The 17507-nt window shown below is 42.4% G+C and overlaps 1 protein-coding gene across 1 annotated transcript in view; it reads right to left on the reverse strand.

The window, feature by feature from the left end:
- The window catches only part of tfg (trafficking from ER to golgi regulator), a 70219-nt gene extending 58742 nt beyond the window's left edge, over nucleotides 1-11477 (reverse strand). The window contains exons 1-2 of the mRNA XM_078409551.1: nucleotides 11321-11477; nucleotides 18-226 (exon numbers count right to left, since the gene is read on the reverse strand). Coding sequence (XP_078265677.1) covers nucleotides 18-201 — 184 coding nt within the window. The 5' untranslated portion in view covers nucleotides 202-226; nucleotides 11321-11477. The remainder of the gene's footprint in view (nucleotides 1-17; nucleotides 227-11320) is intronic.
- Nucleotides 11478-17507: the final 6030 nt, after the last annotated feature.

The raw sequence follows: 17507 nt of genomic DNA on the forward strand, positions 1-17507 counted from the left end.
GTATATTCAGTACTCACCTTCATCTTTGTACTTGATTGTGACTTCATCATTACTCTGAAGTTTCCCACGGAACACCCGTTGCATCATCAGAACTAGTTCATCGTAGGTGATATCCTCATTGTGGATAGGGATCCTGCGTATATCATCACCTAACTGAGCTTTAATGATGAGCTTCCCACTGAGATCCAATTGCCCATTCATTGTCACCTCCTCTCAGGCTGTGCACCTAAAAATGGGTAAATCACTAATAATTAATGTGATCTTGTTGGGAAAGTGAAAGAAATCTGATAGTAAGATGATTCTATAAATTGGATTTCACCCACTTTTGGTGTGCTGAATGGATGCAGCATTTTGTCAATAACAAATCAAGGTCACCACAAATACAAATTCCAAAACTAAGACATCCTTAATTTAAGAAATCCCTAACGTGTTTTGCTTCTATTTATAAGCTACAAAAGCTGACTTGTGTATGTGTGCAGATAGCAGCTGCTTACTGAGCTCTTTGATAAAAGTAGCAACTTTAAAAAAAAACTTTACACAGCAGACAGGGTATAATGGCAGTAAAAGTCCTCTCCAATGTGTCAAAGCATGCAATCATTGAAGTAACCAATGAATGATGTCAAATTATGCTGGTCATTGAAAAGACAAGTTAGAAAACAAAGTATACAAAATATTAATGCGGCATTGCAGATTCTTTGATTAACACTTCATTCTGAATCTCTGCTTGATGTCTCTCTTTTTAATCATGAATTAATAGGTTTTCTCCAAAAGCTCCAACTTCTGTTGTCAGTGGAGGAAATATATACTGTGTAGTAACTGCACAAAATATGCTCATCAAAATATGGTTATTAACTGCACAAAATATACTCAGCTAATGCCAGCCACACTGAAGTGAATCACACCCAGACACTTCTCTGATAAATTCCTGCACTAAACAGCTTTTATGCAAAACTTTCATACAAAATGTGCAAAGTGGTCCAATTTCCAGACCTGCAAGTTAAATTTTGTAAGTAACTTTCAGAACAGATGGATAAATTTCATAGGAGTAACAAAATCCTGGAGTAACTCAATGGGTCAGGAAGCATCTCTGGAGAAAAGGAATAGATAGCGTTTCCAGTCGAGACCCTTTATCAGACTTATCAGTCCAGAGATGCTGCCTGACTGACCCGCTAAGTTACTCCAGCATTTTGTGTCTACCTTCGGTGCAAACCCGCATCTTCAGTTCCTACTTGTAGATAAATGTTATTGGTCCACCCAAATAAACGCCACCCACATTGTCAAAGACAAACATTGAAATAATAACTACCACTATTATAAAGTCTTTGGAACATCTCTTTTAATTCCTCTCTAATTTACTAAGGAAGCACTTCATGTGCAGTCCCTTAATTACTCACCAAAACAAAAAGTAATTTAGAAAAATGCTGTTGAATTCTTTCTCAACATGAAGCAAATATATTTTCTAATTTTTCCATTGGTACTAAGATTGCATAGCCTCTTCTTTTGCAGGATAAAAGGTTGACTGGCTTTCATCCTGGTTTCGTGGGTTCTGAACTACCAGACGAGGCCACTTTAGGAACTACTGACCATTCCATTAAGGGGCAGCGAATAGCTGGCAGTGCTAATGGCTGGGGAGATTGTGATGTGCTGTGTCCATTCTGCTGCTTATGCAGTGCTTCACTGCGTCCCTGATGCATAGACCAAGTTTTCCAAGTTCTCAATATTGCCTTGAATGCTCTGCCCCACTTTGTGCAGTCATGGGCTGCAGATTACAAAATGACTGTCGGTATATTTTCCAAAGCGGCTTTGAGCTTTTCCACCATCTTCTTGTGACAGTTTTCCAAAAATATTGTCTGTTTCAGGAGTTTGGTACGGTGCACAAGATTAATATGCCCTGCCCAAAGAAGCTAATCGAGCGAAATTGGGAATTTTGGCCTGGTAATGAACAGTGACATTGGACCATGTATCCTTTTAGTATAATTTCAGCATTGGTTGTATCTTTTAAGTTTCTTAAGATGTCTGGTGCAGGTGATCCTACTCTCAGAAATTATGAGATCAGGGATCACAGATCCCAAAACAGAATTTTGTGCCAGGACTGGCTGAGGTCACGATCTTGAAAACTCCTTTTCTTCAAATAACTAAAAACTTTTGTAACACAGTTATAGGTAGAGGTGAATTTCATTCATCAATGTCTGCTTTTACCAAGAGGTGACTCCAAAGGTATGGGAAATGGTACGTTTTCTAAGGTTTTGTCATGAAGCGTGTTAGTCGGAGGACACTGTTGTGCAGTCGAAGAGTGTTGGAAGGAACTGCAGATGCTGGTTTAGCTGGACTGAGTCTGAAGATTCGACTCGACCCGAAACACCCATTCCTTCTCTCGAGAGATACTGCTTGTCCCGCTGAGTTACTCCAGCATTTTGTACCTATCTTGTGCAGTGTAAGATGTTGATAAAGGATATTACACATGTTAAGTGTAATGCTCTTCCTCTCGCATACTTCAATGAACAAGTCAACTGTAGCCTGGAGCTCAGCTGTTAAGCAGCAAAAATGCAAGCAGGTGACTTAAGTAAAGCTACGGGACGCCAAGGAAGAATTCCAGAACAAGCAAGCGGCTCAATTCAATCAAGCAGATGCCAGATGTCTGTGGCAGGGCCTGAATACTATCACGGGATTTAAACTGAAATAAGGAATGATGCAACTCTACCAAATGAGTTCAATGCGTTTTACACACATTTTGAGCAGGTACATAAAGATGTGTCCTAAACGTCTCAGTGGCAGAGGTCAGATCTGCTTTCATGATGGTAAACTCTAGGAAAGCAGCTGGCCCAGGTGGAGTCACTGGACAGGTTCTGAAATCATGCAAGAGTGTTCATTGTCTTCAAGTCTACTGTCTTCATCTGCTTCAAGGAAACCTCAATCATTCCCCAAGTAAAGTGATCTATCTCAATGACAATTGCCCAGTAGCTCCAACAAAGACCATAATGAAATGCTTCGAAAGGTTGATGATGGCCCAACTCTCTGTCAGTCTCCTGGACAATTTTGACCCCTTGCAATTTGCACATTAAAAAAAAAGGTTTACTGTGGAACTTTCTTCCTTGCCCCACATTCAGCTTTGTTTCACCTTGACAATAAGAACAACCATGTCAGGATGCTATTTATTGACTACAACTCATTCCTCTACATCATAATACCACATAAGATCATCAATAAATTACTGGGTCTTGGCCTTGGGGCCTCCATCTGCTATTGGCTTCTGGGCTTTCTGATCGGCAGATCTCAGTCAGTTAGAATTAATCATAATAGTTCCTCCACCCTGACCCTCAACACGAGTGCTCCTCAGGATAGTGTGCTCAGTCCTCTGTTCTACTCCCTGTACACACATGGACAACGGCAACTCAATCTTTTTAAAGTTCACCCGATTATACCATTGTTGTCGGCTGCTTCAACAACAATGATGAGACAGGGTACATCATGAGCAGAGAATATCAATGGAGGGTGGAGCTGAGGCCAAGGTCAGATGATTCATGATCTTATTAAATAGAACAACATTATCTCGGGCAATTTAATGATTAAATTTAACTGCATGCAATTGCTAAATTTCTACTCACACTACATTGTATAACTGCAATAAGACCAAATGAAAACCACTTGTTCAATAGGCACACACCCCAAACATCAGCAAGACGAAAGAGTTGCTTGTTGAATCAAGGAAGCAGAGGATTCAATAGCTGTACTATAGAAAGCAAGATGACAGGATTGATTTCAGTTACTGACCGAATGAACCTGCAGAGTGGTGAACACAGGCCATGAGTCCATCACAGGCTCATCACTTCTTTCCATCCAGTCCATCTTCACTGTTTGTTGCATCAGGAAGGCTGGAATTATTCCAGGATCACAACCCGAAACATCCTGTTGCATCTCCTGCGGTTGCAGAGGAAAATACCTGGGGAGGAGGGCGGTTTGGGTGGGAAGGGACGAGTGGACGAGGGAGTTTCGGAGGGAATGGTCTCTGCGGAAAGCAGGAAGGGGTGGAGATGGGAAGATGTGGCCAGTGTACCTACCTCCCCAGGTACTTTCCCCTGCAACCGTAGGAGGTGCAACACCTGTCCCTTTATCTCCTCCCTCGACTCCATCCAAGGACCCAAACAGTCTTTCCAGGTGAGGCAGAGATTCACCTGCACGTCCTCCAACCTTATCTATTGTATCCGCTGTTCCAGATGTCAACTTCTCTACATCGGCGAAACCCAGCGCAGGCTCGGCGATGTTTCACTGAACACCTCCGCTCAGTTCGTCTCAACCAACCTGATCTCCCGGTGGCTCAGCACTTCAACTCCCCCTCCCATTCCCAATCTGACTTTTCTGTCCTGGTCCTCCTCCATTGTCAGAGTGAGTGAGGCCCAGCACAAATTGGAGGAACAGCACCTCGTATTTTGCTTGGGCAGTTTATACCCCAGCGGTTTGAAAATGGACTTCTCCCACTTCAGGTAGTCCCTGCTTCCCCTCTCTATCCCCTCCCCCTTCCCAGTTCTCCTACTAGTCTTCCTGTCTCCATCTACATCCTATCTTTGTCCCGTTCCTTCCCCTGACATCAGTCTGAAGAAGGGTCTTGACCCGAAACGTCACCCATTCCTTCTCTCCTGAGATGCTGCCTGACCCGCTGAGTTACTCCAGCATTTTGTGTCTGCAATTATTTCTTACACACACCTCTTTTGGAGGTGTTGCTACATATTCTTACTCTTCACCTTATTCAATGATCCTGATAATGAATTCATATTTTATTTACACTACAATCTTTGCACCAATCTTTACTGTTTGTATTTGTCATTGTATTTATTGTTGTATTTATTATTACTGTATGTATGCTGTATACCCTATCATATATATACAGCTGGAAACAGGCCTTTTCGGCCCACCAAGTCCGTGCCGCCCAGTGATCCCCGTACATTAACACTATCCTACACCCACTAGGGACAATTTTTTATTTTTGTACATTTACCCAGCCAATTAACCTACATACCTGTACGTCTTTGGAGTGTGGGAGGAAACCGAAGATCTCGGAGAAAACCCACGCAGGTCACGGGGAGAACGTACAAACTCCTTACAGTGCAGCACCCGTAGTCAGGATCGAACCTGAGTCTCCGGCGCTGCATTCGCTGTAAAGCAGCAACTCTACCGCTGCGCTACCGTGCCGCTATCAGCTACTCTATGAAATTAAACTAAAAAGCATCTTCCAAATGAGGAATTTCTTTGCATCTTGGTGTACATGACAAAAACCAAATCTGAATCCTACATGAAATTTAAAAATTGGAGTAATTATTTCAAATAAAAATTTCTTCTCTCAGATTATTGTGATTCTTTGGAATTCTCTATCCTGCTGAAGGCTGAGTCACTACATACATAAGCAGATTTTGGACAATAACGTATCAAGAGCAGAGAATATCAATGGAGGGTGGAGCTGAGGCCAAGGTCAGATGATTCATGACCTTATTAAATAGAACAACATTATCTCGGGCAATTTAATGATTAAATTTAACTGCATGCAATTGCTAAATTTCTACTCACACTACATTGTATAACTGCAATAAGACCAAATGAAAACCACTTGTTCAATAGGCACACACCCTTAACATTTAGAACTAGATTTTAAAACATACTTTCACTGGATAAATACACAAAGAAGTCAAGTTTTCAGCGCCCGGGAGGAACAGGAAAATAAGATTCACTGGTCCATTTTCAAAGAGCTGGCATGTAGAATGTACCAAATAGCCTTTTTTTTTGTAAATGATCTTTCATTGTATAAATTTGAATAGCAGGATATAAAAGTACCCTACACTGGTTGCTATAATGGTGTAAGGCGGAAAAGGGTAAAAGATTAAATCAGAAGGTGATCAAATATTCATTCATTTATACTTACTAATCATCATAACTTACTGTTAACAAATGTTATTATACTTTGTGTAAGTAACAATGTCCACCTAACACCAAGATTTTCGAATATCTCTAATTACATGAACACATATCTAATCTAAAATGCACCCCGTCAATAAACTGATAATTGTGCTTCTTATTCAATGAACAGATTTGCGAATTCCAACTGAGGTGCATCGGAATTTCTTCTCAGAGAATTATTTAAAGAGGAGGTATTTGGGAATTGACATAAAAGAGGAATGAAGGCCTGCGGCAGATCAGCCATGATGATACTGCACAAAACTCTGGGTGTGGTCTCACCAACACCTTGTACAACTGTAACATCATTAATCTCGTATTCAGTTGTTTGGAAATCCTATTGGTTCAGCATCTAGCTCACTGGGGCCCTATTACCCATGTTCCCACTAAATTTACTAGGGTCCCATTTCTCAGGTTTTTTTTAAAACTCACTGGAGTCCCATTTCACACATTGCCTTTAATGTCAATTGCATCTCTTATAACATGAAAGGTTTACTGGAAAATATATTATACTTCTGGCACACATCAATAAAAGCATATTGGACTGTTATTAGGAATACAACAATATTCCAATAATCCACAGTATAAGAAGGAACAGATGCTGGTTTAAACCAAAGATAGACACAAAAAGCTGGAGTAACTCAGCAGGACAGGCAGCATCTGGAGAGAAGGAATGGGTGGCGTTTCGGGTCGAGACCCTTGTCATCCACTGTCTGACTATTCAGAAATCTGGATGGTTCAGTATCTGGCGCATGAGGTAACGTTTGCCACATTCCACTTCCATTCAGTTCCTCTGCTCTCCTTAAAGCTGCCAAGCCCTAGTTCATGCACTCTCTTTAAACTAACCGTGAACCTGATTCATGTGCTCCATTTAAACTTAACACGTTCACTGTAAAATTTATTGTAATACAGTGTAGTCTAAGAAAGGTGAAATATAGGTGTGTTGGGGTATTAATAGGAATAACTTTGAATAATCTGCTTGTCCAGCACAAGTCTTAGCATGCTAGTTTATCAAATTTCACCATATCCAATAATCAGAACATGCTGCTGCAGTATCTCAGTAGGCCTGGCAGGGTATTCTTTGGCCTTTGTTCAACCATCTGTCTATCAAAAAACCCTCCTCATCTGTATCAATCTATTGTCTACCAGGGTTTGAACTGATCCCCCTCTCTTCCAGCGCTTCTTCCCCCCCACCCCACCCCCACCATCTGTCTGAAGAAGGATCCCGACCCGAAATGTCACATATCCATATTCTCCAGAGATGCTGCCTGACCCTGAAAGGAAGCATGCAGGTACAACAGGCAGTGAAGAAAGCCAATGGAATGTTGGCCTTCATAACAAGAGGAGTTGAGTATAGGAGCAAAGAGGTCCTTCTGCAGTTGTACAGGGCCCTAGTGAGACCGCACCTGGAGTACTGTGTGCAGTTTTGGTCTCCAAATTTGAGGAAGGATATTCTTGCTATTGAGGGCGTGCAGCGCAGGTTTACTAGGTTAATTCCCGGAATGGCGGGACTATCATATGTTGAAAGACTGGAGCGACTAGGCTTGTATACACTGGAATTTAGAAGGATGAGAGGGGATCTTATCGAAACATATAAGATTATTAAGGAGTTGGACACGTTAGAGGCAGGAAGCATGTTCCCAATGTTGGGGGAGTCCAGAACCAGGGGCTACAGTTTAAGAATAAGGGGTAGGCCATTTAGAACAGAGATGAGGAAAAACTTTTTCAGTCAGAGAGTTGTAAATCTGTGGAACTCTCTGCCTCAGAAGGCAGTGGAGGTCAATTCTCTGAATGCATTCAAAAGAGAGCTAGATAGAGCTCTTAAGGATAGCGGAGTCAGGGGTTTACGGGGAGAAGGCAGGAACAGAGTACTGATTGAGAATGATCAGCCATGATCACATTGAATAGTGGTGCTGGCTCGAAGGGCCGAATGGCCTACTCCTGCACCTATTGTCTATTGACCCGCTGAGCTACTCTAGCACTTTGTGCCTTCTGTTGTAAATCAGCATTTACAGTTCCTTGTTTCTCCAGCTCAGAACAGCCGCTATTCTGGCATCAAACCTCCAAGGGTGCTGGGTTATTGGAATTTTACTCAACTTATCAATTTCTATATTTTGCCTTGCTAACTACTTGCTATACCTTCTTGCTTCCACCTGTGAAAAGTACAGTTTGAAATACATGAAGAACCCGAGGAAAAAAAGTTATGCGCTCCTTTCCAATCTCAATAAGCTTTCAGTAACTTATACAACCAAACAACAATGTCATCAATTACTGAATTACTGAGGTGTTGTAACTATGAAAGTCTGCAACTGCAAATTGCAGTTTGAATTTTGCATAGCCAGTAGTTTACCTTTGGGATAAATCCAAAAATCAAAAATGATCAACAATTAGCATTTTAAATATCCATGGGAATTCTGATTTTAAATTATATCTGTGCATTAAGAAAGTCTTCGTTTATGCAGTGCCATGGCTCAAAAGCCTGGGCATCACTGCAGCGTCATTATCTTTGTGCGGAAGTGGTTGGAATTACAATTCATGAAAAGGAAGATAGAAATGTTGGCCGACGTGGGCAAGTTGGGCCGAAGAGCCCGTTTCCTCACAATATCATTCTATGGTTGTGGTTGTCAGTTAATTATCTCTGCCTCGGGACATCTTTACAAGAGTTTATTTGGTGGTGTCCTAGGCCAAATTATCTTCACCTGATCCATCAATAGCCTAATTATCATCATAAAGTCAGATATGGTGAGTTCACAAATGCTTATACAAAACAGTTTACTTTATATGGGGATTGGACACATTAGAGGCAGATAACATGTTCCCAATGTTGGGGGAGTCCAGAACAAGGGGCCACAGTTTAATAATAAGGGGTAGGCCATTTAGAACGGAGATGAGGAAGAACTTTTTCAGTCAGAGGGTGGTGAAGGTGTGGAATTCTCTGCCTCAGAAGGCAGTGGAGGCCAGTTCGTTGGATGCTTTCAAGAGAGAGCTGGATAGAGCTCTTAAGGATAGTGGAGAGAGGGGGTATGGGGAGAAGGCAGGAACGGGGTACTGATTGAGAGTGATCAGCCATGATCGCATTGAATGGCGGTGCTGGCTCGAAGGGCTGAATGGCCTACTCCGGCACCTATTGTCTATTGTCTATTGTCTATAACTCCCTAATGAAACCGCTGGAAATTTTCGGGCCTGGGCTCACAAAAGCATCATTCACACCACTAAAGTGCCAGGCAATGAGCATCTCCAACGTAAGAAAATCAAACCATCTACCCATTGTTCAATACTGTACCATCAATGGCCTAAAGTGTCACCACTGACCTGAGACTCAATTGGACTAACCATACATATCCCATTTCGACAAGAGCAGGTCAGTATGAGGTATCCTGCAGCAGGTGACACATTTCTTGACACTCCAAGTCCTTTCCACCATCTACAAAGCATAAGTCGAGAGCTCGATGGAATTCTTTCCACGTTTCTGGATAAGTGCAGCGCTAACAATTCTCAAGAACATCAGCACCATCTAGGACAAAGCTGCCCATTGAATTGGTAGCCTTCAACTACCGCTGCACAGTAATTGCCGTGTGCAACCAAAGGAACCACAATTACTCACCCAAACTACTCCAAAGGCACCTCCTAAATCTACATCCGCAACCAACAAGAAAATGAGAGCAGATACATGGAACCACAACCTTTCAGGTTCCAGTCCAAGGCACACATTTAATTAGCACTGCACAAAATTCATCTGTATTAAGTGCACTTTGTTACCAATTGGCAATGACTAAAGAATGGTATTTTACTGTATGTGTGTCTTACTAGAGAATAATTTCCTTATACTGAAATTGGGATTATATTCTAGGAGTTATACTCATTTTTGAAAGGTGTACAACCCGAAGCATTAACACTGCTTCTCTCTCTACAGGCACCACCTGACTGACTAAATATTTATGTATGTTCTGTTTGTATTCAGTGTCTGAATTATTTTTCTACTGTAATTGTGAAATGTGAAAACAGACAATTTATTGTCAGTTCACTTGCAGCAAAAGCCACCCTGAAGCATCTTTAACCCTCTTTCCAATGATAGATCCTTTTGTTCACATTCATTGTTTTCAATTTTGTATTTGCCGAAATTTTCTTCTGCAGCTATCTCTCTTTAGGCAACATCTTCTCAGCTCTGACTAGTTTTGATTAAGTTAATCAACCTGAGCATCAACTCTCCTCTCTCCACATTTACTATCTGACCTGCTGAATATTTCTAATAGAAAAATGTAATAGGAACAGGACTAAGCCATACAGCCATGATCACATTGAATGGCGGTGCTGGCTCGAAGGGCCGAATGGCCTCCTCCTGCACCTATTGTCTATTGATTCTCCATTCTCTGACTTAAAAGATTTTTCTTCATTTCAAACCTAAATGTGTTGCTCTTTATTTTGAATCTGTGACCTTGAGTTCTGGATTCCTCAGCCAGGAGATACATTCTACCTGCACCCACCCTTAGAATTCTGTATATTTACTGATTTTACATTTGGGAGTTACATTTTGCAAAAATATGGGCTGAATGACTAATAATCAACAACAGTTGATTTCCCAAATACTCTAATACTTCCCTCCACTACCTGAATGTCATGATTACAAAGCAAAAATCCAGAATAACCAGCAGTTTGAATGCATGTTTGATCGCACCCAACATTTCAATAACAATGGAGCTACAAATATGGAATATAATTTCAAGGCACGCTGGCTCTAAATCCAATTTTATTGAAGAGAACAAAACATCTACAAGTCATTACTTTTACAAAGTTGACTGAAAAAAAGACATCAGATCCAACATTGTTTTTGACAGAATTGCCACTTTGCAATGTGATGAACAATTTTGATCCTTAAAATAGTGGTTTGCTTGAGATTTTTTTTTTCTGTTGTTCAACACAAAGCCTCCTATTCATGAAGTGTCAAGTGTCCTGGATCCCAGCCTCTCCTTGCAACAATAAGTCTCCCCATCCCCCTAAAGCAAGACTCCCATTCACATTACCAACACGCCTGCGCATCGGCGGAGAGATTTCCTGCCAAGAATGCGAACCATCCACAGCAAAAAAAAATCAATCCGGAATAGAAATGAAGGTATTGCAATTAATCAGAAGAAAGGGGGTCAAATTCCTTGCAAAGCTTGGGCTTCGGGGGAGGGAGGGAAGGAGATGCGTGACCTGTCGGGGGAAATGAATAGGTTGAGCTTGGATGGAATGATTGAGTAAAAGACGCCGGGACAGGCCGGGGCGGACCAGAACCGAGCAGGCCCGGCCCGGCATCTATCCTCGCCATTACCTCCTCTCTTAGATCAAATGCTCCGACTCGATTACGTGAACTTTTGAAAGAAAGTGCCATACAGACCTGCGGGATGGAGGATGCAAGCGGGCTCGGCACCTGCCTTGGCTGCGCTACCAGTCCTGTCCCGTCCCGGCCCGGCCCCAGACTTCTCTCACGGCGACGGGAAATCCCTCCTCTCAGACCTCATCTGGACGTGGCAGACGGCCGCCAGTGCGCCTGCGCGCGCACCTCTCACCCTTCCGGGCTGCCCAGCCCTGCAGTGAGGATGAGTCATGATTAAAATAAAAGATGCAAACTGCTGGGGTAGGAATCGGGCAGTTGCTTTAGGACTCGGGCAGTTGCTTTAGGACTCGGTGCCTTTTTGTTTTGTAAGCCAGCACCTGCGGTTCCCCTATGATCATGTGCATATGTGGAGGATAATAACTGCAGATGCTGGTTCAAATTGGAGGTGGACACAAAAAGCTGGGGGAACTCAGCGGGTCAGGCAGCATCTCAGGAGGGAAGGAATGGGTGACGTTTCGGGTCGAGACCTTTCTTCAGACTGATGTCAGGGGAGGGGGGGAGGGGGGGAGGTGGAGATAGGATGCCGGAGTCACAGTGGGCCAGGCAGCATCTCTGGGAAACATGGTTCGGGACCCTGCATCAGACCCAGCAATCAACTGTAGAGGGATTAAATCAGAGTCATACAGCGTGGAAAAAGGCCCTTCTCCCACATCTTGCCCACACCGACCAAACATGTCACATTTACATTAGTCCCACCCACCTGACTGCGTTTGGCCCATAATCCTCCAGGTGTGTCCTATCCATGTCTAATTGTTTCTTCAACGTTACAATAGTCCCTGCCTCAACTATGGCAGCTCGTTCCATACACCCACCACCCTTTGTGTGAATGTAAAATGTAAAGCCAGAAGGAGGGAAATAGATGGAAGGGGAAACGGGGTGGGATAGATAGAGAAGTGAGTATGCATCTAGGTAGGGTAAAAGGAAGAGAATGGAGAAATAAGTGGGGTAGGTTATTGAAAATTGAAGATTTCAATGTTCATACCATTGGGTTGTAAGCTACCTTAGCAGGGTCATGATGTTGGCATGTGAGAAGACCACGGACTAGAGTCCTTCCCCTACCAGGCATTGAGGGGCAGGGTCCGGTGGGGACATTCCTCAAACAAGGGGGAGGAGGGAGGAGGGAAGGGGGAGGAGGGAAGGGAGAGGGGGGAGGGATGGAGGACCGGGTGCTGCACCAATGGAGGAGAGGTTTGGGCCCAATGGGTCCACTTGGTCTAGTAGATAATGAACTTCCAGTCACAAGCCCATCCATCAATTGCTTCCTGCCAAAGCCAGTTTTGGATTAATAGTTCCACTCTCCCTTGAATCCCATGAGCTTTTGTTTAGGCATTTAATTTATCGAAAGATCATGTTCGACCTTGTAAAGAGAGCCAAAGATCTGTTTGGCCTACTTCTGTTTCTGGTTCTTATATCCTTGTAATTTTGCCTTAAATTGGCTCAGTCTCTTGAGTTTCATTATTTTTATACTCTTATCCCTGATCTGCTCCAGGTTTGCTTTTACATCCACTGGCCAAACTGCTCCCTGGTCTCTGGCCTCATTGCCTCTTCTTCTCCATTCCTAGAGCTGTCCACACCCTACACACTGGAAGTTGACCCTTGGCTACTGCTGCTTTATCCACCTCTCCTCGTTAAAGTCTCTCATTAAATCTGAAGACTGAACTTTTGTTTTGTCAAATCTTTGGTGCAGCATTTATGTTCCTCTGAATACTCTTAGTGTGCCATCAACATTTTTCTGTATTAAATCTTCATGTAAATGAAAATAGTGGTTATCATAATGAACTAAACTTTATAAAACAGAAACTACTAGTCGTTAAGCTCCCCGTCAGCTATCAGTTCACAAAACAATCCAATCTATCCAGTGCGAATTTCACTGGTACATGCAGTGCAACTTCTGTTCATTTTCAGGGTTGTTTAAATATGGCAGTGTGAAATGGTAAAGGAAACAAAACATACAAAAATGATCAATAGCTTTTAGGTTTCCCTTCCTTGACTGAAAGAAGAATTTTCCCAAAGCAATAATACAATAGCTTACTTTTGTACAGCTTGTCTAATGTAGTTGAAAGTGCATGGGTACTTTGTAATGGTGAAAGTGGGAGACTGAACTGGAAACAAAGCAATTTATTTTAGAAGAGAGGATGATTTGATGATACAGAAGGGATCAGACAAGGCAAAGTGCTTAGGACAGGAAAAAATGCACTAAAAGATTTATCAACAATCTGGAAATATTGATCTTAAAAGGACCTGTCCAGTTTGATCAGACTTCCTAGCTCTTGCTTCATAGTCAAGTCAAGTCAAGCCAATTTTATTTGTATAGCACATTTAAAAACAACCCACGTTGACCAAAGTGCTGCACATCTAGTAAGTTTTCTTTGAGAAGACGTTAAAAGCAATATTATTTGTGTTTTGCCAATTCATATCATTTTGCCATGCTATATCAAGGTAAATTAGCAACTGAGCTTCATCTTATTTGAAGACTATTTTACAGATTACACAAGTTCAAAGCTTAAATGACTGTTCTATCTGTTTTACTTCTTTTGGACTTTACTTTAGACTTTAGAGTAACGTGAAACTTCGGCCCACCAAGTCCACACCAACCAGCGATCAGTGTACACTTATACTCCTCTACATACTAGGGGCAATTTACAGTTTTTTTTTACCAAACCCAGGTAACTTAACCTGTACGTCGTTGAAGTGTGGGAGGAAACCAGAGAAAACTCAGTCATAGGGAGGACATACAGACAGCACTCGCAGTCAGGATTGAACCCAGGTCTCTGGCGCTGTAAGGCAGCAGCTCTACCACTACGCTGCTGTACCACCCCCAACTATTTCCAGATTTGTTTCTCTGATCGGCACCATTTCTATAAAACTGAATATCAAAAACTGCAGATGCTGGAAAACTGAAATAATAGCAGAAAATGCGAGAAATACCCAGCAGGTCAGGCACTATCTGTGGAAAGATAGTCTTCTCAGGTCAAAGACTCTTACACGTTTAAACCCGGATCGCTCAGGGTCTAATAACCCCTCGAGATAGTGTTATGTAATTACATTGACTCTACATGTTATTTCTCCAACCTGCATTATTTTATGGATCAGCTTTAATTTTTACCATGTCTCCCCCCATTTCACCTATGTGGTTCTGAAATCTGCTATTCTGCTAATGACTTACATTTTGCATCATGTTCAAACTTTGAAACTACACTTCTTTACCTGAATGCAACAATAGCTCAATAACTTATCTTTGTGTAGCGGCATTATAATAAAATATCTCCTCACAGGTGTATATCAAACAAAAATTGATAACATTTAAAAATATATATTCATGGGACTTTGGTGACAACTCATGGCCATCCTTAACCGCCCCGAGGAAGATGATAGAAAAATACTTTGTTCGACTGCTGCTATCAATGAACGGATGCCAAATAACTGGTTAAAGATACTCCATGGAGCTGTTGAGTAGATCAGCGCCAGAATTCTGATGTAGACATGAGGATCAGTGCTAAATATCAAAATCGGATAATGTAACATTTAGAGGGGTTATGATAGTGCCTGTGATTCTTGTCCTTCAAAGTGGTAAAGTTCAGGGGATGGGAAGAAGCATTGGCAAGTTGCTGCAGAGCATCTTGAATCTGTTGCCAAACTGTTCAGATGGCAGAGGGAATGAATGAATAAGGCAGTGGATAGAATGCCAAACTTGTTGACCTGGATAGTACTTTGAATGTTATTGGAGCTACACTTATGCTTACGCAGTGGAAAGTATGTTTTGTACATTTTTTTAAAAAGAGGATAATTCACACAATACCCTCTTTGTGTAACCAAAATATTTTCTGTGGCTGGTTCAATTATATCTATATACTAAAACTCTCGTTTGTTTGTTCCTGAATTACAGCCAAAACGGTACACGATAGTCCAACTATTTTAGGCCCACCATACTCACTGTCGTCCCTTTGGTGCTAATGGAAGAAGTTTCATTGAAATCGGTGTTATATTTTTTAAGTTATTCACATTTTTAAGTTTAAATCTATCTCCTAGGGAGTGGAGGTGGAGGGAGGGATGATAAGGGGGGTTGAGGGGGTTGGAGTAGGGGGAAGGGGCGGGGGGTAGAGGGAGGGGGTGGAGGGAGGGAAGGGGGGAGGAGGGGAGGAGAGGGTGCTGCACCAATGCAGGAGAGGCTTGGGCCCAACGGGTCCACTTCATCATCATCATCATCATCATATATATACAGCCGGAAACAGGCCTTTTCGGCCCACCAAGTCCGTGCCGCCCAGCGATCCCCGCACATTAACACTATCCTACACCCACTAGGGACAATTTTTACATTTACCCAGCCAATTAGCCTACACTTGGTCTAGTTTACTATTAAAAGTGACTCCAAGATGTTGATGGTGGCAATTTACCAAAGGTTCTTCCTTTGACTGTCAAAGGAGTTATTTAGTCCCTCTTTTGTTTGAGATAGCTGTTGTAGTGCAAGAGTATTATTTTTCACATGAGCCCATGTCTGAACGTTGTCCAAGTCTCACTGCATGGACTTTAATCATTGTGGAACTGAACCCCACACAAATTTTCATTAAGTATCCCATTTTTTTTCCTTAGAATGGAGTGAAGATTATCAAAGCAGCTGACAATAGACAATAGACAATAGGTGCAGGAGTAGGCCATTCAGCCCTTCGAGCCAGCACCGCCATTCAATGCGATCATGGCTGATCACTCTCAATCAGTACCCCGTTCCTGCCTTCTCCCCATACCCCCTCACTCCGCTATCCTTAAGAGCTCTATCCAGCTCTCTCTTGAAAGCATCCAACGAACTGGCCTCCACTGCCTTCTGAGGCAGAGAATTCCACACCTTCACCACTCTCTGACTGAAAAAGTTCTTCCTCATCTCCATTCTAAATGGCCTACCCTTATTCTTAAACTGTGGCCCCTTGTTCTGGACTCCCCCAACATTGGGAACATGTTTCCTGCCTCTAATGTGTCCAATCCCCTAATTATCTTATATGTTTCAATAAGATCCCCCCTCATCCTTCTAAATTCCAGTGTATACAAGCCTAATTGCTCCAGCCTTTCAACATATGACTGTCCCGCCATTCCGGGAATTAACCTAGTGAACCTACGCTGCACGCCCTCAATAGCAAGAATATCCTTCCTCAAATTTGGAGACCAAAACTGCACACAGTACTCCAGGTGCGGTCTCACCAGGGCCCGGTACAACTGCAGAAGGACCTCTTTGCTCCTATACTCAACTCCTCTTGTTATGAAGGCCAACATTCCATTGGCTTTCTTCACTGCCTGCTGTACCTGCATGCTTCCTTTCAGTGACTGATGCATCTCGTTGAACATCCCCTCTTCCTAACTTGACACCATTCAGATAATAATCTGCCTTTCTATTCTTACTTCCAAAGTGAGTTTGTTTGCGCCAAGATACTGCATAGGGAAGTTCTGCATCAGTGTCCTGTGCCTGGGATGGTCACCTCCAACCATTACCATCACCTTCCTTTGTTCAGTTTAGTTATATAGCGCGGAAACAGGCCCTTCGGCCCACCGAGTCCGTGCCGACCACCAATCCTTGTACACTTGCATTATCCTACATACAAGGGACAATTAACCTACGAACCTGTACGTCTTTGGAGTGTGGGAGAAAACCCACACCCTCACAGGGGGAACGTACAAACTCCATGCGTTATGATCCCAGTAATCCTAACTGCAAAGCATATCATGTTCAATTTTGGTATTTGATGTGCATACGTTCCGTGTGATGTGTTGTTTTTTTAGTTCTTCCTCCTAAAGTGCAACTGGGTATGTCCACACATACCATTTATTTAGGGATTGGAGGGATATGGATTATGTGCAGGCAGATAAGAATTTGTCTTAGCATCATGTTCGGCACAACATTGTGGTGCGAAAAGCATGTTCCTGTGCTGTACTGTTCTATCTTCTTTGTTCTCTTCTAATCTTTTACTCTCTAGTCTGTTGAGCATCAGGTGACCAAAGTCAAATCCATGTACTCTAAAAACTCAAATACATTTCAAATCAATTACCTATGGACAGTTCATTAATATTGATAACTACAGCCTGTTATATTTATGTCTTAGAGAAGATTATGCAGCCAAGAAATGTCATTATTTCGTATAATCACATTAAAACGTGTCACAGGTGAAGGGATGGCAAAATAATTCATAGTTATCAATCGTTG

This window comes from Rhinoraja longicauda, chromosome 12, assembly GCF_053455715.1.
Source record: "Rhinoraja longicauda isolate Sanriku21f chromosome 12, sRhiLon1.1, whole genome shotgun sequence".
Classification (NCBI taxonomy): Eukaryota; Metazoa; Chordata; class Chondrichthyes; order Rajiformes; family Arhynchobatidae; genus Rhinoraja; species Rhinoraja longicauda.